Here is a 23101-nt window from a genome sequence, read left to right on the forward strand (position 1 = left end):
GGCTGGTCCCCTCTCAGAGGCAGTCAATGCCCCCTGAAATGCCAGTCGCTGGGGGGCTTCCCCTGACGGGCACCTGGCAACACAGAAGACCCCTCCCCTTCTCTCACCTTTTCCCCGTCAAAATCTCGCAGGGGCGGCTGTTGATCTCCCAGTCGCTATGATGCCGGCCCTGCGGAGCGAAAGGAGGAGAGAAAAACGGTTATTTCCATTGCCAGTACTATATAAACAAGGGGCGTGGGTGGCGCTGTGGGTTAAACCACAGAGCCTAGGACTTGCCGATCGGAAGGTCGGCGGTTCGAATCCCCGCAATGACGGGGTGAGCTCCCGTTGCTCGGTCCCTGCTCCTGCCAACCTAGCAGTTCGAAAGCACAAAGTGCAAGTAGATGAATAGGTCCTGCTCTGGTGCGAAGGTAAACGGCATTTCCGCAAGCTGCTCTGGTTCGCCGGAAGCGGCTTAGTCCTGCTGGCCACATGACCCGAAAACTAGATGCCGGCTCCATCGGCCAGTAAAGCGAGATGAGCGCCGCAACCCCAGAGTCGGCCACGACTGGACCTAATGGTCAGGGGTCCCTTTACCTTACTATGTAGACATACAGGCCAGGTTTATCTTGCCTGTCCTACATAAATTCCCAGGACGTGCAGACTAACAACAACAACAACAACAACTTATTCTTTCATAGAATCATAGAATCATAGAGTTGGAAGAGACCCCAAGGGCCATCGAGTCCAACCCCCTGCCAAGCAGGAAACACCATCAGAGCACTCCTGACATATGGTTATCAAGCCTCTGCTTAAAGACCTCCAAAGAAGGAGACTCCACCACACGCCTTGGCAGCAAATTCCACTGTCGAACAGCTCTTACTGTCAGCTCTTACTGTCTTACTTTTATTTATACCCCGTCCATCTGGCTGGGTTTCCCCAGCCACTCTGAGTGGCTTCCAACAAAATATTAAAATACAATAGTCTATTAATCATTAAAAGATTCCCTAAACAGGGCTGCCTTCAGATGTCTTCTATAAGTCTGGTAGTTGTTTATTTCGTTGACATCTGATGGGAGGGTGCCACCACCGAGAAGGCCCTCTGCCTGGTTCCCTGTAAAGTCGCTTCTCGCAGGGAGGGAACCACCAGAAGGCCCTTGGCGCTGGACGTTCAGGGATACTGGGCCATTTAGGGCTTTCAAGGTCAGCACCAACACTTTGAATTGTGCTCAGAAACGTCCTGGGAGCCAATGTAGGTCTTTCAAGACCGGTGTTATGTGGTCTGATTGGCCATTCCCAGTCACCAGTCCAGCTGCCGCATTCTGGATTAATTGCAGTTTCTGGGTCTCCTTCAAAGGTAGCCCCATGTGGAGCGCATTTCAGTAGTCCAAGAGGGAGATAACCAGAGCATGCACCACTCTGGGGAGACATGTCCGTGGGCAGGTGGGGTCTCATCCTGCGTACCAGATGGAGCTGTCCTGGACACAGAATTGACCTGCACCTCCATGGACAGCTGTGAGTCCAAAATGACCCCCAGGCTGCGCACCTGGTCCTTCGGGGGCACAGTAACCCATTCAGAACCAGGGAGTCCTCCACACCTGCCCGTACCCTGACCCCCCCAAAAAAGTACTTCTGTCTTGCCAGGATTCAACCTCAATCTGTTAACTGCCATCCATCCTAAAAGCACTAAAAGCCCTGTTCCTATATTGTCTAAAAAGGGAACCCTGATAAGATTAAATTTGTAGGGGAGAGACTTACAATGTCATCAATCATACATACTTACAATGTCATCAATCAGGTCTCGGACTCCTCTGATGGAAAGCAGGAGTGTGAGGGGGAAGAGGAGAGCAAACCACGGAAGCGTGGAGATCTGGGGGACAGTCTGAAACAGAAGACAGGCCAGGAACAATGAATATTCGGAGATTTCTCACAATGGTGTGGAACCCAGTTCAGCTACTGATTGATTGACTGAGTGACTGCAGAAATGGATAAAAGCCCCCCAAACAAACAATGACCGTCATCGGTCAAGGTAAGGGGGGAAAATTAGTTTTAATATTTATCATCCACAATACTGTGTTATTTAAACCACAGAGCCTAGGACTTGCCGATCAGAAGGTCGGCGGTTCAAATCCCCGCAATGACGGGGTGAGCTCCTGTTGCTCGGTCCCTGCTCCTGCCAACCTAGCAGTTCGAAAGCACATCAAAGTGCAAGTAGATATATAGGTACCGCTCCGGCGGGAAGGTCAACTGCGTTTCCGTGCGCTGCTCTGGTTCGCCAGAAGCGGCTTAGTCCTGCTGGCCACGTGACCCGGAAGCTGTACGCCGGCTCCCTCAGTCAATAAAGCGAGATGAGCGCCGCAACCCCAGAGTCAGCCTCGACTGGACCTAATGATCAGGGGTCCCTTTATCTTTACTTTTACAGCACATTGACTATTGCTTTCATTCTATGGATCAATGGTCTTGTTAGATAGTAAAGTTCACGTTAAATGGCTGTTTTTAAAAGTCTGGAACGGATTAATCCATTTTGCTCTCCTTCCGATGGGAAAGCATGCCTCGGTTTTGGAACGCTTTGGTTTTGGAACGGGCTCCGAGAACGGGTTAAGTTTGAGAACCAAGGTACCACTGTACCTCCGGGTTTAACGCATTCATAAACCGAAACGTTCGTCAACGGAGATGTTCAAAAACCAAGGTACCGCTGTATTTTATATCTGTTTCTTTTAAGATCTCCCAGTCTTGATGCTTAGAGCAATAGGCGCTAGGGATCACTGAGACACACATAACCCAATGGGTTGCTCCAGATTTCCTCTCTGGGACACCCCCGTTCCCAAATATATGAGAAGCCCCTTACCTGCAGGAGGATGATGAAGATGAAATATAAATTAACCAGCCGATGAAGCTGTTCGTACAAGTTGAGCGGGAGAAAGGTGAGGACGTTATACTTGGCCGTCTTGATGCCGTTGCCCTGAAAACGAAGGTGGAAGGACAAAAATAAAGATGTGTGTTCTGAGACTTATTCGAGCTAATAATAATAATAATAATAATAATAATAATAATAATAATAATAATAATTTATTTATACCCCACCCATCTGGCTGGGCTTCCCCAGCCACTCTGGGCGGCTTCCCAAAAAATATTAAAATACTGTCATACATCAAACATTAAAAGCTTCCCTAAACAGGGCTGCCTTCAGATGTCTTCTAAAAGTCTGGTAGTTGTTGTTCTCTTTGACATCTGGTGGGAGGGTGTTCCACAGGGCAGGCGCCACCACCGAGAAGGCCCTCTGCCTGGTTCCCTGTAACTTTGCTTCTCGCAATGAGGGATCCACCAGAAGACCCTCGGGAGATGGACCCTGGTGTCCAGGGTGGAGATGCTCCTTCAGGTATACAGGGCCAAGGCCGTTTAGGGCTTTAAAGGTCAGCACCAACACTTTGAATTGTGCTCGGAAACGTCCTGGGTGCCAATGTAGGTCTTTCAGGACCGGTGTTATATGGTCTCGGCGGCCACTCCCAGTCCCCAGTCCCCAGTCGCATTCTGGATTAGTTGTAGTTTCCAGGTCACCTTCAAAGGTAGCCCCACGTAGAGCGCATGGCAGCAGTCCAAGCGGGAGATAACCAGAGCATGCACCACTCTGGCGAGGCAGTCTGTGGGCAGATAGGGTCTCAGCTTATGTACCAGATGGAGCTGGTAAACAGCTGCCCTGGACACAGTTATCAAATCAGTTGGGGGAACTGAGGAAAAACTGTGCGCTCCCAAAATCCACCAGAAGGAAGCAGGAACGGGATCAGCAAGTTGTGTCTTTTCTCTCTTCAAAATCGACAGTTGCAATCGAAATTATTCAACATCCCCATGGCAAATCGAAATTTGCAGACTTTCGGCTGCTCATCATCATAATTTATCATGGTCAAATACAAGCTCAAAAAGCACAACTGGGACTGCTTTCACGGGAATAAAATAGACATTGAAAGCAGTGTACAACAGCTGAAAGACTAAAATCTAGGATAAGCACATAAAGACCTAAAAATTTGGGCTACAGTACAAATTGGCCCTGGAGGCCGACTTTGACTGTTTTCCTTGCGAACTACGAGTACTTTATTTTGGGGGTGGTCTGCGCCTGCAAATCTGCGCGCAGAATCTAGCGACCAAGCAGGTCGTCTTATGGTCTTTGCCTAAGAGAAGAAAATTGTGTGCCCAGTCATAAAAGAGACGATCCAAGTTGCGTTTTCTGCTGAATTTGGGGGGAAACGGCTCAAAGCGTTCCATTGCGTCCAACTGTTTCAATGGCTTCTGTTCGACTTACTCGTTGCAAACAGCTGAGTCTGTAAATTTAGATAATTAACCTGATTTGCAATGGGGTTTTTTTTAATCATTTCGATTGCGACTGTACATATCAGCACCTTGTAGCTCTAAAATGAGAGAAGGCAACTAATATTGAGAAGTTAGTGGGAGGTTCGCCCAACGCCATCATTATATATTTTTAGACGCCAGGTGAAAAATGTTCATCTTCAACCAGGCCTTGGTCTGATTAATATTCAACAGACTTTTAAATGTGTCTCTGGGAAGAGGGAAGGTATTGTTTTGCTGTTTCGTTTTTACTTATTTACTTGTTTTTATCCTGTATTTTATTCTACAAACCGCCCTAAGAACTTTGGATGAAGGGAGATAATATGCAGTGCTTTTTTCTAAAAATAAAAATTAGGGGTAGTCTCATATTGACTTGAGAAAACCACCGTTTTATAGTTCAAATGGGGGAAAATAAATATAGCAAAAGGCCGCCATCGGGCGTAGCAACGGAACTGGCGATTCACTGTGCTAGAGAAGAAACTAAAAAATTAATTTTGTTTAGTTTCTTCTCCCGTTAGATTCGCAAAATGTTTAGGGGCATGCATGGATATATGAATCTAATAAATCAATATTGGGGAGGATAGGGGGTGGGCGGGGTGGGGGATTCCCTGGTCCTGAATGGGGTAACTGAGCCCCTGAAGGAGCAGGTGCGCAGCCTGGGAGTCATTCTGGACCCACAGCTGTCCACGGAGGTGCAAGTTAATTCTGTGTCCAGGGCAGCTCCATCTGGTACGCAGGATGAGACCCTCCCTGCCCGCAGACTGTCTTGCCAGAGTGGTGCATGCTCTGGTGATCTCCCACTTGGACTACTGCCATGCACTCTACGTGGGGCTACCTTTGAAGGTGACCTGGAAATACAACTAATCCAGAATGCGGCAGCTAGACTGGGGACTGGGAGCGGCCGCCAAGACCACATAACACCGGTTCTGAGAGATCTGCATTGGCTCCCAGTACGTTTCCGAGCACAATTCAAAGTGCTGGTGCTGACCTTGAAAGCCCTAAACGGCCCAGTATCCCTGAAGGAGCGTCTCCACCCCCATTGTCCAGCCCGGACACTGAGGTCCAGCTCTGAGGGCCTTCTGGCGGTTCCCTCATTGCGAGAAGTGAGGTTACAGGGAACCAGGCAGAGGGCCTTCTTGGTGGTGGCACCAGCCCTGTGGAACACCCTCCCAGCAGATGTGAAAGAAATAAGCAGCTATCCTATCTTTAAAAGACATCTGAAGGCAGCCCTGTCAGTGGCGTAGCGTGGGGGTGCAGGGGGGGCTGGCCGCACCGGGCGCAACATCTGGGGGTTAGGGTTAGGGGGCGCAAATCCACAAGTTAGGGGGCGCAAATTACTTGCCTTGCCCCGGGTGCTGACAACCCACGCTACGCCACTGAGCCCTGTTTAGGGAAGTTTTTAATATTTAACGCTGGACTGTTTTTAACACTTGATTGGGAGCCGCCCAGAGTGGCTGGGGAAACTCAGCCAGATGGGCGGAGTATAAATAATTTATTATTATTATTAAGGATTTTGTTACTGCAGGTTGCCTAACGCTTAGGCCGGCCCCTTCTTGAACCGAGTCATGTTTTGTCCATGATGCAGTGACTCTGCTGCTTAAGAAAAGGAAATATAATTTGCAGTAAGCCCCGAGGCTTTGGGGAAGGGGACGGAACTGGACTTGCCATAAGCTACAAGATCAATAAAACAGAGGTTCCATTTCCTTACAGCATATTTTTTCTTCTTCAGACACCAGGCGTAGGTCGTGTGAAACTGCTCGTGGTATGCCCGGTCGTTTGCCTTCACGATCCAGGTGAAATCTGGACAAAGAGAGGTAGGGAAGAAGACCTTAGAGGTAGCACTGTTTGCAGAGAGCAGTCTAGAACCCCATGATAGAAAAGAGGTGCCTGGAACACAGCTAGAGAGATCTAGAACGCAAGAGGCACCTAGAACCGTAAAGGGGGAAATGGATGTCCAGAGCATAAATGAGCCTAGTACCCTGAAATAGCAAGTGAGGTCTATAAACCAAAGCAGACAGGAGTCTAGAACCCTGGGATATCGCGAGAGCTCCAAAACCCCCACCCCTCCAATTAATCTGGAGCGCTTAGTTTGAGGTTCACAGAGACCGTTTGCTAGGTCTCTGTCTCCCTCTTAATATACGTAATTTAAAGACTGGTTCTTATTATTCTTTTTGTTTTTTAAAAATCCCACTCTTCAGTCACAGATGGCTTTCAGGAAGGAAGGAAGGAAGGAAGGAAGGAAGGAAGGAAGGAAGGAAGGAAGGAAGGAAGGAAGGAAGGAAGGAAGGAAGGAAGGAAGGAAGGAATACTCAGGCTTACAATGTAAAAAAACATGACATAAATGGAAAGCGGTTTGGGAGGGAAGAGGAAAGAAGCAAGCTCAAGTTCTCAGCTACCTTGTTGGGATTTGGAGTCATCCTGGCTGGCCATTTTGGTCCCTAGAAATCAAAGAGATGGACAGAGAGGTAGATTAGACAGACTGCACCAGTCAGGTATTTGGGTCAGATTCGCCACCCGTTAGCAGCAGCGACGAAAAGAACCATAAACGCATTCTACACAATATTCCGCTTCCGCGTTTCAGCATTTCGCTTTGTATCCTTTGAACAATTTTGTGCACTCCACTCGTTCCTTTTCGTTTTTTATTATTTATCATTTTTCTTTCTTTTTCCATTTCCTTTCCTTTTTATATTTTTCCTTTTTCCGTATATTTTTCTTTTTCTTTTTGAATATTTGGATGTCATGCTTAATTCATGTTTCTCTGTAATTTTTAAAAAATGCAATAAAGATAATAAAGATAATAAAAATAATAGAGAGAAAAGTTGGTCCATTAAGTTAACTTATTCCAGAAAGGATGCTGAACGTATAAACTAGCCTAACAGGTTTGTGGGAAAATGGGCATTTTTAATAATGTTTTGGATCAACAGCTTCAAGGACTAGGTCCCACCTTACGTTCCTTTCAAATTGCTGTAATAACATTTCATAGAATCATAGAATTGCGGAATTGAATGGGGCCCTCCAGCGGTCATCCAGTCTGACCCCTGCAATGCAAGTATCTCGGTGAAAGAATTCCGGAGATCTTTGAACTGAAAAGTTCACACACACACACACACACGGACCTGGAAGATTCTGGTAAACAGAGAAGGCATTTGGCCTGATTCCGCAGGATAATTTTTCTCTTTGATGTTTAGCCAGTCCTTTGAATAGGCAAATTTCAATCTGTCCCCGTCATGACTCATAAAACAAGGGGGAAATGGATGGACTCAGTGTCTCGGCTGGAGGTGGGCTGTTGGGGTGTATGTTTCCTTTAGAAGACTCTGTACGTTGCATTTTTTTTAAAAAAATACAGTGGTCCCTTGGTTCTCAAACTTAATCCGTTCCGGAAATTCCGTTCCCAAACCAATAGCTGGCATTTGTCCGCACACAGCTTCCAGGTCATGTGGCCAGCAGGACTAAGCCGCTTCTGGCGAACCAGAGCAGCGCACGGAAACACCATTTACCCTCCCGCCAGAGCGGTACCTATTTATCTACTTGCACTTTGCAGTTTCCGGGTCACCTTCAAAGGTAGCCCCACGTAGAGCGCATGGCAGTAGTCCAAGCGGGAGATAACCAGAGCATGCACCACTCTGGCCAGACAGTCTGTGGGCAGGGAGGGTCTCATCCTGCGTACCAGGTGGAGCTGCCCTGGACACAGAACTGACCTGCGCCTCCATGGACAGCTGTGAGTCCAGAATGACTCCCAGGCTGCGCATCTGGTCCTTCAGGGGCACAGTGACCCATTCAGGACCATCCATTCCCAAGTACACTGGAGGCTGAGGTCTAGGTAAAGGTAAAGGGACCCTTGACCATTAGGTCCAGACTCTGGGGTTGCGGCGCTCATCTCGCTTTACTGGCCGAGGGAGCCGGTGTACAGCTTCCGGGTCATGTGGCCAGCAGGACTAAGCCGCTTCTGGCGAACCAGAGCAGCGCACGGAAACGCCGTTTCCCTTCCCGCTGGAGCAGTATCTATTTATCTACTTGCACTTTGACGTGCTTTCGAACTGCTAGGTTGGCAGGAGCAGGGACCGAGCAGCGGGAGCTCACCCGGTCGCGGGGATTTGAACCGCCGACCTTCTGATCGGCAAGCCCAAGAGGCTCAGTAGTTTAGACCGCAGCGCCACCCGCTTACCTTAGCCCTGTATAGGGAGGGTTTATAGTGGTACCTTGGGTTACATACGCTTCAGGTTACAGACTCCGCTAACCCAGAAATAGTGCTTCAGGTTAAGAACTTTGCTTCAGGATGAGAACAGAAATTGTGCGGCGGCGGCAGCACGGCAGCAGCGGGAGGCCCCATTAGCTGCTTCAGGTTAAGAACAGTTTCAGTTTAAGTACGGACCTCCAGAACGAATTAAGTACTTAACCCGAGGTACCACTGTAGTTTCATTTGAGAAACGTTGGAGAGTATGGTGTCGCAGAAAAAGGCCGTCTACAACGGAAATTTGAGCGTCTGACTTCTCTCCTGCCTGCCAAGAGATCTGTAAATGTTTGCTGATTGCCCTGACTTGACCATTTTGGGTCATCCTTTCGAATCCTGCTCACAAATTTACACTGATTGATGGACAGAAGATGCTCTGCGGACTGCCCGCTCTGCTTAAAATACTTGCTGGACCGGTTTTGCAGTTCATTCCAAGCAGCTGATAGCAGTTTATTTATTTACCAAGACTGACATATTGAAAACAAAACCTATTTGGGAAGACATTCTTCCCTAGGTAATTCCTTCTACTGCAGGGTCATTTAGGTAAAGGTACCCCTGCCCGTACGGGCCAGTCGTGTCCAACTCTAGGTTTGTGCGCCCATCTCACTTAAGAGGCCGGGGGCCAGCGCTGTCCGGAGACACTTCCGGGTCACGTGGCCAGCGTGACGAAGCTGCTCTGGCGAGCCAGAGCTGCACACGGAAACGCCGTTTACCTTCCTGCGGGAGTGGTACCTATTTATCTACTTGCACTTAAGGGTGCTTTCAAACTGCTAGGTGGGCAGGAGCTGGGACCGAAAGACGGGAGCTCACCCCGCCGCGGGGATTCGAACCGCCGACCATACGATCGGCAAGTCCTGGGCACTGAGGTTTTACCCACAGCGCCACCCTCATCCCTATAGCCCTGTATAGGGAGGGTTTATTTTTCATTGGAGCAATGCTGGAGAGTATGGTGTCGCAGAAAAAGGCCGTCTACAACGGAAATTTGAGCGTCTGGCTTCTCTCCTGCCTGCCAAGAGATCTGTAAATGTTTGCTGATTGCCCTGACTTGACCGTTCTGGGTCATCCTTTCGAATCCTGCTCATAAATTTACACCGATTGATGGACAGAAGATGCTCTGCGGTCTGTCTGCTCTGCTTAAAATACTTGCCGGACCGGTTTTGCAGTTCACCCCAAGCAGCTGATAGCAGTTTATTTATTTAACACGACTGACATATTGAAAACAAAAACAAAACCTATTCTTCCCCATGACTGCGGGGTCATTTAAGATAGTCGAAAATGGATTCAGGGTTGCATTTCAGAATACCCCGTGTGTTTATGAACATTTATTTTATCGTTTTGACACCTTAGGATTCCTGCAACGGCCCCAAAATGCAGAGAGACAAACACTGTCTCCAGCCCAATAATATCCAGTTCCTTTTGCCAGTCCTAAACGTCGCCTTCCATTACCTGGAGACCATCAGCCTAATTGAATCCTCAACTCCCTTCCTTCGCAATCGCAGAATCCTGTAAAGGCAGAATCACTCCAACCTGCTCTGATGAGTCATCTATTTCCCACAATCCCTGACAAACCCACATGGATTGCACCGGGGTTATTATTTTTGGAGCAGGAACTCATTGTGAATTGAGTTCCCTTAACTTTCTAAAAACTTTCTTCCTCCTCCTCCTTCTTTTAATACACCGAACGTCCCACCTATATCTGTAAACGGTAAAGTTGAGGCCGTGTCCAATGCTGATCATTGTCTCCTAGAGTTTATTACCGCATTTTTCGCTCTATAAGACGCACCAGACCACAAGACGCACCTAGTTTTTGGAGGAGGAAAACAAGAAAAAAAATATTCTGAATCTCAGAAGCCAGAACAGCAAGAGGGATCGCTGCGCAGTGAAAGCAGCAATCCCTCTTGCTGTTCTGGCTTCTGGGATAGCTGCGCAGCCTGCATTCGCTCCATAAGACGCACACACATTTCCCCTTACTTTTTAGGAGGGGGAAAGTGAGTCTTATAGAGCAAAAAATACAGTAACCGCATCTTAGATTTCTCCACCGCCTGGATGGGCCCCTCAATAAACAAACAAACTTCGTGGTGCGTTCCCCCAAATTTTTCCCTAGGAAAAAAAGAGCTTTGCACCATTCGTGGGCACAAAGGGGTAAATCACTGCTGCAGTCCGGTTCTGCTTGTGAGCTTTATTTTTAAGACACAATTTTTATTTATTTTCCATCTAATTATATACATTCACATCATCGTTATCTTCAGAGCCTAGCGACTTCCTTCCCTCCCGCCTAGCGGCTATCAAAATCTACCTCCGTATCCTTGCATTTTGCATGGTTCAACCGTTCTGATTGTACCCAAACAGCTCAAAAAAACCTGAATAAAGGTAGAAAATTTCTCACTGCTTGCGGGGCTCCCCGTCGAGACATCCGCTCGTCCGCCAGGAGGCACGATCCTGGACTTAGATAGGTCCTGATCCAGCAGCCAGCCAGCCAGCCACTTCTTAAGGTCTTAGGGCGGTGGGGAAGAAATTATCTCCATTTTCCTCGTTTATTTTCCCCTCCCGACTGCCCCAGGGTCCTCATTAAGGGCGCAGCTCAAAACCCGGTGGCTCCTTAGCAACCAGGCTTTGGCACACCTTACCTGCTTCCCTCCCCAGGGCCAGGTGAGATATATACCCTCTGCCAGGGATGCCTCGGAGGCCCTCGAGCGATTTGCTAGATGTGGCAGAGAGGTGAGGCTGGCACTGCCAAGACACCTGGGCGGCCCTTGAAATCTGCGTTGACTGACAAAGGAGTGCCACTCTCCCCAGTCTTCCTGTCTCGTCTCTTCTCTCCTCTCTCTCTCTCTCTCTCTCTCTCTCTCTCCAAGCTCCCACCTGACAGCGCCTTTCCCATGACGATACCTTGAAGACTCGCTCACCTGTTCCTCCGACGAGAAATCCTTTCCAGCCAGGTGTAAGGTATCTCCTTTCACCTCTCCTGCGCCCGGCTGGCATGCTGCCAGGGGTTGTGCCCACACAAAACACCCACACGCAAAATCGAACCGGCTTTCACACACGTGGAGGCTGTTCCCCTGCGCTTCGCATCCGTAAATGGAGCCTCTGCGAACCGGGATAGTCTACCTGTGCCAAGCTATTCATCAGCACGGCTCCAGTTTCCAACTCTCTTTCTCTCAGACGCACACACACAACATAACCCTCCAACATTTCACCGGTGAAAACAGAGATGTCCTGTTCCATAATAATAATAATCTGATTATTTATACCCCGCCCATCGGATTGGGTTCCCCAGACACTTTGAGAGGCTTCCAACAGACATAAAAATATAGTCAGACATTAAATATTTTTTTAAAAAAACGCCTCTCTACAGGGCTGCCTTCAGATGTTTTCTAAAAGTTGTGTGTTTACTTATCTGCTTGGATCAGGAGTCGCATATTTTCACGGGAGAAATGTTGGTGGGGGTAGAATAGGACGTCCCTATTTCCAGGGGAGAAATGTTGGAGGGGATGGAATAGGACGTCCCTCTTTTCAGGGGAGAAACGTTGGAGGGGATGGAATAGGACGTCCCTATTTTCAGGGGAGAAACGTTGGAGGGGATGGAATAGGACGTCCCTCTTTTCAGGGGAGAAACGTTGAAGGGGATGGAATAGGACGTCTCTCTTTTCAGGGGAGAAACGTTGGAGGAGATGGAATAGGACGTCCCTGTTTTCAGGGGAGAAACGTTGGAGGGGATGGAATGGGACGTCCCTATTTTCAGGGAAGAAATGTTGGAGGGGATGGAATAGGACGTCCCTATTTTCAGGGGAGAAACGTTGGAGGGGATGGAATGGGACGTCCCTATTTTCAGGGGAGAAACGTTGGAGGGGATGGAATAGGACGTCCCTATTTTCACAGGAGAAACGTTGGAGGGGATGGAATAGGACGTCCCTCTTTTCAGGGGAGAAACGTTGGAGGGGATGGAATAGGACGTCCCTCTTTTCAGGGGAGAAACGTTGGAGGGGATGGAATAGGACGTCCCTATTTTCAGGGGAGAAACGTTGGAGGGGATGGAATAGGACGTCCCTATTTTCACAGGAGAAACGTTGGAGGGGATGGAATAGGACGTCCCTCTTTTCAGGGGAGAAACGTTGGAGGGGATGGAATAGGACGTCCCTCTTTTCAGGGGAGAAACGTTGGAGGGGATGGAATAGGACGTCCCTCTTTTCAGGGGAGAAACGTTGGAGGGGATGGAATAGGACGTCCCTATTTTCACAGGAGAAACGTTGGAGGGGATGGAATAGGACGTCCCTCTTTTCAGGGGAGAAACGTTGGAGGGGATGGAATAGGACGTCCCTATTTTCACAGGAGAAACGTTGGAGGGGATGGAATAGGACGTCCCTCTTTTCAGGGGAGAAACGTTGGAGGGGATGGAATAGGACGTCCCTATTTTCACAGGAGAAACGTTGGAGGGGATGGAATAGGACGTCCCTCTTTTCAGGGGAGAAACGTTGGAGGGGATGGAATAGGACGTCCCTATTTTCACAGGAGAAACGTTGGAGGGGATGGAATAGGACGTCCCTATTTTCAGGGGAGAAACGTTGGAGGGGATGTTTGCCTAATCTTCTCTTACAGCCATTAACAATGCTGGCTCTCACTGCCTCCCGTGGGAGTGAATTTGCCTATGTGCCAATCCATGACGAAGCTCAATTTGTCACCAACCACAGGTGCCCAGTGCTGTGCAGAACACCCAGACCTATATTTTTAAAAGGGCGGTTCGAATCCCCGCAATGACGGGGTGAGCTCCCGTTGCTCGGTCCCTGCTCCTGCCAACCTAGCAGTTCAAAAGCACCTCAAAGTGCAAGTAGATAAATAGGTACCACTCCGGCGGGAAGGGAAACGGCGTTTCTGTGCGCTGCTCTGGTTCGCCAGAAGCGGCTTAGTCCTGCTGGCCACATGACCCGGAAGCTGTACGCCGGCTCCCTCAGCCAGTAAAGCAAGATGAGCGCCGCAACCCCAGAGTCGGCCACGACTGGACCTAATGGTCAGCGGTCCCTTTACCTTTACCTTACAGAAATCCAGTGGGGTTTGATGTACACCCCAAAATGAGCTAACCCCTTTAGGGTGCAAAACTGGAGTTGCATGGCATGTCCTCAGTTTCAATCCAAAAAACCAGACGGAGTCTACTTGCTTCAGAGAGTTGGCAGGTGGTGGATTGGGCAGTTGACCCGACAAGGAACTGTTCTATTTTTCCTCTCCAATTTCTTTGGAAACCACCCTACATGCCAGCCAAAACCCTCCATGGACTGGAAAGGCAGAACAAAGTGCTTTTGCTCTGACGTGGTGCCTCTGCTCTTCTCTCTGCACAAGCCTTGCTCGATCATATTTCACTCTATTTTTCCCAGCGCTCTTATTCTGACCGCAGACCCAGCTAACTCCTTGCTGCCCACTGCGGTGAAGCCGATTCTTTCCAGCTTTGCAGGTGCAGCAATAAGTAACTGAACAAACCCCTGTGTTGCAAAGAGAATGTCAGCAACGTCTAGTCAACACCATGATCATGTACATATGCAATAGACTCCTTCGGGATGCAGGTGGTGCTGTGGGTTAAACCACAGAGCCTAGGACTTGCCGATCAGAAGGTCGGCGGTTCGAATCCCCGCAATGACGGGGTGAGCTCCCGTTGCTCGGTCCCTGCTCCTGCCAACCTAGCAGTTCGAAAGCACGTCAAAGTGCAAGTAGATAAATAGGTTTATCTCCGGCAGGAAGGTAAACGGCGTTTCCGTGCGCTGCTCTGGTTCGCCAGAAGCGGCTTAGTCCTGCTGGCCACATGACCCGGAAGCTGTACGCCGGCTCCCTCGGCCAGTAAAGCGAGATGAGCACCGCAACCCCAGAGTCAGCCATCACTGGACCTAATGGTTAGGGGTCCCTTTACCTTTACCTATAGAATTCCTCCAAACCATAACAAGTACAAAATGAAATCTTTAGTCTCAAAGTCTCTAAGAATCTTTAAATGAAGCGAGGTACCAGATTTCGTACAGTGGAAGACAAGCTGTGAAGCTTTGTGTATTCAGCAAATATGATGTCCAACACTGAACAGCGATTCCGGATACTGACTACTGTTCCATAGAATTCTTTGGGTGGATATAGAATTGCTTCATAAACCCATCTTATTTCGAATGAATGTATGTAAAGGAAAATATCAAATGCTGTGGAACAGTGCTCATGTAATGATGTAGTCACCACCTCACTTCATTTAAGGTACCTGGATAAATGACATCCCACCACAGCCTCTAACTAAGGCCAGGACAACGAAATGGGCACCATATATACCCAACGGCAAAGAGGCTCAGAAAAACAGCCTATAAAATTGCAGCGATAAGCAGATCCCATGCATCAGACTCTAGCCAATACACAATAAAAAAAAATTGACGAAATTCAACGGTTTGACGGATTTCCTTGGTTCCGATGGCTAACAGCTCCTCTGGAAAAGAGGGGTGTCCAGGTTTCCCCTGCCTCCATAATCCCTTAAGCATAAGGTCACATACTCCTTGCACCTCCAGAAGGTGTGTGACGGCCTGGGATTCAGACTCGGAGGCTGAACCTGAGGAATCTCAGCCTGCACAGGAGTCCCCACCTCCAGAACCAGCTGAGCCGGGGCTGTGGCCTGAGCCTGAAGGGTCCTCACCTGTGCTGGGTCCTCAGGTGTGTCTGCTCTGGCTCCTGATTCCGTGTTGCCTGGACATTGCTGACAGCTTTGCAGGTGGACAGAGGCCTTATACCCTGTGAAAATTACCGTATTTTTTGCTCTATAAGACTCACTTTTCCCCTCCTAAAAAGTAAGGGGAAATGTGTGTGCGTCTTATGGAGCGAATGGAGGCTGCGCAGCTATCCCAGAAGCCAGAACAGCAAGAGGGATTGCTGCTTTCGCTGCGCAGCGATCCCTCTTGCTGTTCTGGCTTCTGAGATTCAGAATATTTTTTTTCTTGTTTTCCTCCTCCAAAAACTAGGTGCGTCTTGTGGTCTGGTGCGTCATATAGAGTTAAAAATACGGTACTTTCCCGTTCTGCTCTGTATTCTCTGTATGCCACATGGCTTTCCAGCGTGTCATATTACAAAGCAGAATTGTACGCTAGAAGGCAAATACAGTGGTACCTCGGGTTACATACGCTTCAGGTTACAGAAATAGTGCTTCAGGTTAAGAACTTTGCTTCAGGATGAGAACAGAAATTGTGCTCCAGCGGCACGGCGGCAGCAGGAGGGCCCATTAGCTAAAGTGGTGCTTCAGGTTAAGAACAGTTTCAGGTTAAGAATGGACCTCCAGAACGAATTAAGTACTTAACCCGAGGTACCACTGTAAATACAAAATGAACTCCTGATCTGAACGGCCCAAAACACAACTGGTGTGAAAATAGGTCTGGAACAGAATTAATACAACAGGACACCTAAGTCTTACTCAGAGGGATTAGGGAGAATGGGCAGTGTGGTTTGGGATACAGTGGTACCTCAAGTTAATAACTTATTTCGCTCTGGAGGTCCGTTCATAACCTGAAACTGTTCTTAACCTGAAGCACCACTTTAGCTCATGGGGCCTCTTGCTGCCGGTGTGCCGCCGGAGCACAATTTCTGTTCTCATCCTGAAGCAAAGTTCTTAACCTGAAGCACTATTTCTGGGTTAGCGGAGTCTGTAACCTGAAGTGTCTGTAACCTGAGGTACCACTGTAGTTGGAAAATAGGGATATGGGGTCAGGAGATCTTTCAGGGTCTGGACAGGAGATCCAAGATTAAGAGGCAACAAGGGAGTCATTTAAGGGAGCTGGAAACCTGGGAGGGTCACCTAAGGGATCTGGGAGAGAGTTTGAGGAATAAGGGGCAAAGAAATGATGCTTTTGAATTCTGGTGCTGGAGGAGACTCTTGAGAGTCCCATGGACTGCAAGAAGATCAAACCGATCCATTCGGAAGGAAACCAGCCCCGAGTGCTCACTGGAAGGACAGATCCTGAAGCTGAGGCTCCAAGACTTTGGCCACCTCAGGAGAAGAGAAGACTCCCTGGAAAAGACCCTGATGTTGGGGAAGATGGAGGGCGCAAGGAGAAGGGGACAACAGAGGACGAGATGGTGGGACAGTGTTCTCGAAGCTACCAGCATGAGTTTGACCAAACTGCGGGAGGCAGTGGAAGACAGGAGGGCCTGGCGTGCTCTGGTCCAGGGGGTCACGAAGAGGCGGACATGACTAAACAACTAAACAACAACAACAACAGGGACCTGGAGATCTGGACGGCTCTGGGAGGTAGTTTCAGGAATAATACAGATTCTCAGAGTGTCCCTATTTTCCAGGGACAGTCCAAGATTTACAGAAGCCATCCCGGTTTCTGATTTGACCCCAGAATGTCCTGCATTTCCATAGGACGTCCCTATTTTGATTGGAGAAATGTTGGAGGGGATGGAGTTATGCGATCCTCCGAGCTAAGGAGAGATACGCAACTCTACAACTTTTAGAAGACATCAAAAGACAGCCCTGGATAGGGAAGTTTTCAAAAAAAAATGTTTCATGTTTGTGTTTTTGTTTATGTTGGAAGCCGCCCAGATTTTTGGGCTGCTGTTTCTGTGTGTGTGCTCTAGATAGAGCAATTGTCTGGTCCACAGTGTTGCATCCGCCAGAGATTAGATGCTTAAGCAAAAGGATGAATTGTCACATTTGCCTTGCAGATCATAGAATCACAGAATGCTCCAGTAGCCCAGTAGACCTGAAGGAGCGTCTCCACCCCCATCGTTCTGCCCAGACACTAAGGTCCACCTCCAAGAGCCTTCTGGCAGTTCCCTCCCTGCGAGAAGCAAGGTTATGGGGAACCAGGCAGAGGGCCTTCTCGGTGGTGGCGCCTGCCCTGTGGAACACCCTCCCGTCAGATGTCAAGGAAATAAACAACTACCAGACTTTTAGAATACATCTGAAGGCAGCCCTGTTTGGGAAGCTTTTAATGTTTAATGCTGTAAAAGGTAAAAGTAAAGGGACCCCTGACCATTAGGTCCGGTCGTGGCCGACTCTGGGGTCGCGGCGCTCATCTCGCTTTATTGGCCAAGGGAGCCGGCATACAGCTTCCAGGTCATGTGGCCAGCAGGACTAAGCCACTTCTTACCTTCCCGCTAGAGTGGTACCTATTGATCTACTTGCACTTTGAGGTGCTTTCGAACTGATAGGTTGACAGGAGCAGGGACCGAGCAACGGGAGCTCACCCCGTTGCGGGGATTCGAACCGCTGACCTTCTGATCGGCGCCACCCGCGTCCCTGTTTTATGCTGTACTGTGTTTTTAATATTTGGTTGGGAGCGGCCCAGATGGGCAGGGTATAAATACATCATCATCATCATCATCATCATCATTATTATTATTATTATTATTATTATTTTGAGAAAGACTTACGTGGCAGCCTCATTGCACATTTCGATCAGATTCTCCGATCTACTGGATTGGGAAACCCAAGTGGCAGGGAGTCGTTTTTAAACAGGCCCATGTGAAACTGTGGGAGGGTGGCTCCTGTTCCGTCTTGCCTTTAAAGGTAACTAAATCTCGCTTCTCGCTTCTGGGGAAAAGCCATCGCTCCGTGACAGAGCAACAGCCGATCTGTTTGGAAACCCGGCAAGGAAACGATGAACTGGTTTCTGCCCTCACGGGTTTAATTGAGCTGTTCACCTGGACCACACCTCAACCGCCTGCAAACCAGGTTCGCATCTGGTGCCGATCTCATTCCTCTGAAGACGATCAGAGGAGCCTTGCTGCTGAGTCAACCCTGCATCCGGTTCTTTTGTCTGCCCTGCATCTCTCAACATTCAGCTTAATTCAGGGTGTCAGCAACCTTTTTGTGCTGTGGGGCGGTCCACCGTCCCTCAGACCACGTGGTGGGCCGGAGTATATTTTGGGGGGAAATATGAACGAAGTCCTATGCCCCACAAACAACCCAGAGATGTACGTTTTCATCCCCAAAAAGTTTTTGATTTGAGTTTTTATTGAAATGAGGCTGCATTTTAACGTTGCATTTTAATCTGGTTTTTAAGTTGTATTTTAATCAAGTGTTTTTATACCTGGTGTTAGCCGCCCTGAGCCCAATCTGATGTTGGGAAAGATGGAGGGCGCAAGGAGAAGGGGATGACGGAGGACAAAATGGTGGGACAGTGTTTTCGAAGCTACCAGCATGAGTTTGACCAAACTGTGGGAGGCAGTGGAAGACAGGAGGGCCTGGCATGCTCTGGTCCAGGGGGTCACGAAGAGGCAGACACGACTAAACGACTCAACAACAACAACTGGCAAACCTCACTGGCAAACCTTCCACAGATGCTCGCAACAACAACCCTGCAATGTAGACAGCAGAGATCAGGAATTTACATTTCAAGAAGGATATGGATGCAGATAGTGATGTATGGAAGTGAGAGCTGGACCATCAAGAAGGCTGATCGCCGAAGAATGGATGCTTTTGAATTCTGGTGCTGGAGGAGACTCTGGAGAGTCCCATGGACTGCAAGAAGATCCAATATCTCGATTCAGAATGAAATCAGCCCTGAGTGCTCACTGGAAGGACAGATCCTGAAGCTGAGGCTCCGGGACTTTGTCCACCTCAGGAGAAGAGAAGACACCCTGGAAAAGACCCTGATGTTGGGAAAGATGGAGGGCACAAGGAGAAGGGGACGACAGAGGACGAGATGGTGGGACAGTGTTCTCGAAGCTACCAGCATGAGTTTGACCAAACTGCAGGAGGCAGTGGAAGACAGGAGGGCCTGGCATGCTCTGGTCCAGGGGGTTACGAAGAGGCGGACACGACTAAACGACTCAACAACATGTTTTTGTATATGTTGGAAGCTGCCCAGAGCAGCTGGGGCAACCCAGCCAGATGGACAGGGGTATAAATAATAAAATTATCATTACGGAATGTGACACAACCTAAAGAAAAGGCCCATTTTCCCATTCCTTTTTGTAATTTCGCCCTCTCCTCCACATTCCTCTCCTTCTTAATTAGGTTTTAACCTGGATTAATTCCCTGAATCAGAGCAGCCCCAGACCTCCCCGGCTTTCATTTACATCTCTCCGCCCCTCCTCGCACGTAAAGTAACGCACTGTCACGAAGCAATCTTGAGACGATGGCATGTGTGGCGATAGCTCCAAGATTCCCCTTTCCCCCCAGTGTTTCACTGGTGCCCACGGTTATTGCTAAAACCCTGGGCATTAGAATAAAGTAATGAGATTTTCATGCGATGCTGTCCCTCAGCGGTTGCTGGTCACTAGTCTAGGACAAACGGGATGACAAACTTAGCCCCTCTGCCTGCTTTCCTACTTACTGCCAGTCCAGAAGGTGTTTTGTTCCTCCTTGCAGAACTCAGCCCTTGCAGAACTCAGCAGGGAGGAGGAGGAGGAGGAAGGGGCCAGAGCTGGAATGAGTTTGCTCTGGCCTCTCATTCCCCAATGGCGCCACCTGCTGATGGGCTCCCAGCCTTCCACCCTATCAGCATAAAAACAAAACCCTGCTGGAACTTGCCAGTGGCTAGGACTGCCGTTCGGACATCGCCGGGATTCGGCACTGGAAGACAACGTCCAGGTGGAAAGCGTCTGGGGAAATATCCGGACAACTCAACAACGGGAGACGCGGGTGGTGCTGTGGGTTAAACCACAGAGCCTAGGACTTGCTGAAGGTCGGCAGTTTGAATCCCCGCAATGATGGGGTGAGCTCCCGTTGCTCGGTCCCTGCTCCTGCCAACCTAGCAGTTCGAAAGCACGTCAAAGTGCAAGTAGATAAATAGGTACCACTCCGGCGGGAAGGTAAACGGCGTTTCCATGCGCTGCTCTGGTTCGCCAGAAGCGGCTCAGTCCTGCTGGCCACATGACCCGCAAGCTGTACGCCGGCTCCCTCGGCCAATAAAGCGAGATGAGCGCCACAACCCCAGAGTCGTCTGTGACTGGACTTAACGGTCAGGGGTGCCTTTACCTGATAGATTTCACTCTTTCTCTAAAGGCAAGTCTTGTCAGGATGGAAGGGAATTCTCACGGCCTCAGCCCTCTCCTCTCATTAAGAAAGAGCAGTAAACTGCGGGGGGTGCTATGGTCTAAACCAGAGGTTCAGGCAACCCTATAAAGGTACTGATATTGATTATAGTTTATAGTATACAAGTGTCTGTGTGTGTGTGTGTGTGTGTGTGTGTGTGTTAAAAAAAGTTTTTCTTTTTGAAACTCTGAAAACTAAAATTAAAAGAAAGAAGAGAAAGCCCAGAGTGCTTCGAGGGCCGCATAGAGAGGTCCCGAGGGCCGCATTCGGAACTCCCCATCCCTGCACTAATGGGACGTGAGCCAAAACGAAAGCAGGAGATCAATTCTGGGCATAGGTGTCAATGTTTCCCTTTTTTTTAATTCCCTTATTCTGAATATTCGCAAGAAAAGGGAAAAGTTGACAGCTATGGTTCTGGGGTGTGTGTGAAGCGATGCTGTAGGGACTGGGGTTTACCTGGTTTTTCTTGCTTCTCGCCGGAAGCCTCGACTCCAGTCCCCGATCTGGCCCTCATCGCTCAGCTTCAGCAGCAAACGTAAAACACCCCCCCCAAAAAAAAAGCACACCCAGGTGTTCTTTGGACAGGGGAAATTGTCCCCTCGCTGATCCTTCGCTGGGTAGCAGAAAGCCTTTCCTGCCGCGATGCTCTGTTTAAAGCCACATCCTTCCTTTAAGAGCAGTCCTGGGCGGCTGGCTGCTTGGCGGCACACAGGGCAAATTATATATATAGGGACCTGCCCCCTGTTGCAGTTCAGAATCCCGGAGGATAACTGGACAATCAGGAAGTTTATCCTCCTGGCCAAGCCCAGGTGAGGACACCTCTGCCACCTCTGCGAACTTAGGAATTTGCATGGGCCAATTTGCAACTCACCGCCCGCAGCAGCAGCAAACCTTTCCCACATGCCTGCCGTTGACTCATCACCAGGAAGGCTTTCCAAATTCTCCCCGAATTAGCAGCTCTTGCAATCTCCTCTTTTTTTGAGGCTGCGGCCCCACTCATTTCATAACGCATAGTACCATCCCCTCCAAAAAGATGATTGCCAAAGAATGGATGCTTCTGAATCCTGGTGCTGGAGGAGACTCTTGAGAGTCCCATGGACTGCAAGAAGATCAAACCGATCCATTCTGAAGGAAATCAGCCCTGAGTGCTCACTGGAAGGACAGATCCTGAAGCTGAGGCTCCAAGACTTTGGCCACCTCAGGAGAAGAGAAGACTCCCTGGAAAAGACCCTGATGTTGGGGAAGATGGAGGGCACAAGGAGAAGGGGACGGCGGAGGACGAGATGGTGGGACAGTGTTCTTGAAGCGACCAGCATGAGTTTGACCAAACTGCGGGAGGCAGTGGAAGACAGGAGGGCCTGGCGTGCTCTGGTCCAGGGGGTCATGAAGAGGTGGACACCACTAAACGACTAAACAACAACAACAACCATCCCCTCCGAGTGTGTCCCGGTTTTCCAGGAACAGTCACTGCATCGTGGAAGCTGTTTCCCTCTTCCCTCGCCAATTAAATGTGATGTGCATGTGTGGGTGGGGGAAAAATAAGAGAGTCCCCTTTATATATTGAAAGTAAAAATCCCTGCACCAAATGAAGGAAATGGTTTAGCTGGTGTAGACAGCCCTTCCTATAATTTTGGAGGAATCTACATTCTTCAGTTAGGGACGCGGGTGGCGCTGTGGGTTAAACCACAGAGCCTAGGACTCGCCGATCAAAGGTCCACGGTTTGAGCCCCATTGCTTGGTCCCTGCTCCTGCCCGCCTAGAAAGTAATGCAAAAAGGGTTGATCTGTTCCAGACTTTTAAAAACAACCCCTAAAACAGCACTTTAATATGAATTTTACTATCTAACGTGACCATTGATCCATAAAATGAAAGCAATCAACAATGTACTGCAGTCACACAAGCCATCAGTAGCTGAACAGTCACAAAAACAGAACCAAAAAGAGCCACAAAAACTCAAAATAAATAGCAAAAACAGACGGACCTCAGCGTAACACTCAAATCGAAAGCGTGGCACTCAAACTGGAGCACGTTCGGCTTCCGAAAAAAGTTCGCAAACCGGAACGCTTACTTCCGGGCTTGCAGTGTTTGGGTTCCAATTTGTTTGAGGTCCAAGGTGTTTGAGGACCAAGGGACCACTGTAATATTTAAAATAAACTGGGGCCTTCTGCATGCAAGGCAGTTGCTGCACCCACAGGGCTACAGCTTTGCAACTTTGGAGAGCAAAATGCGTCCTGCATCCTGAATGGGGTCACTGCACCCCCGAAGGACCAGGTGCGCAGCCTGGGAGTCTTTTTGGACTCACAGCTGTCCATGGAGGTGCAGGTCAGTTCTGTGTCCAGGGCAGCTCCATCTGGTACGCAGGATGAGACCTTCCCTGCCCGCAGACTGTCTGGCCAGAGTAGTGCATGCTCTGGTTATCTCCCACTTGGACTACTGCAATGTGCTCTGTGTGGGGCTGCCTTTAAAGGTGACCTGGAAACTACAACTAATCCAGAATGCGGCAGCTAGACTGGGGACTGGGAGCGGCCGCCGAGACCATATAACACCGGTCCTGAAAGACCTACA

The 23101-nt window shown here is 49.1% G+C and overlaps 1 protein-coding gene across 4 annotated transcripts in view; it reads right to left on the minus strand.

The window, feature by feature from the left end:
* ATP8B3 (ATPase phospholipid transporting 8B3) overlaps positions 1 to 21218 on the minus strand; it is a 62396-nt gene extending 41178 nt beyond the window's left edge. The window contains exons 1-6 of one of the 4 annotated variants that reach the window (XM_081895401.1): positions 20993 to 21218; positions 6716 to 6757; positions 6028 to 6119; positions 2827 to 2940; positions 1762 to 1860; positions 108 to 169 (exon numbers count right to left, since the gene is read on the minus strand). In XM_081895401.1, the coding sequence (XP_081751527.1) occupies positions 108 to 169; positions 1762 to 1860; positions 2827 to 2940; positions 6028 to 6119; positions 6716 to 6757; positions 20993 to 21050 (467 nt within the window). In that variant the 5' untranslated portion in view covers positions 21051 to 21218. Of the gene's footprint in view, positions 1 to 107; positions 170 to 1761; positions 1861 to 2826; positions 2941 to 6027; positions 6120 to 6715; positions 6758 to 10936; positions 11155 to 11456; positions 11612 to 17928; positions 18155 to 20992 lie in introns of those variants that run through there. The other 3 variants (XM_081895402.1, XM_081895400.1, XM_081895403.1) reach the window with 3 other exon arrangements.
* Positions 21219 to 23101: the final 1883 nt, after the last annotated feature.

The sequence above is a fragment of the Podarcis melisellensis genome (genome assembly GCF_964234715.1).
Source record: "Podarcis melisellensis genome assembly, chromosome: 18".
Classification (NCBI taxonomy): domain Eukaryota; kingdom Metazoa; phylum Chordata; class Lepidosauria; order Squamata; family Lacertidae; genus Podarcis; species Podarcis melisellensis.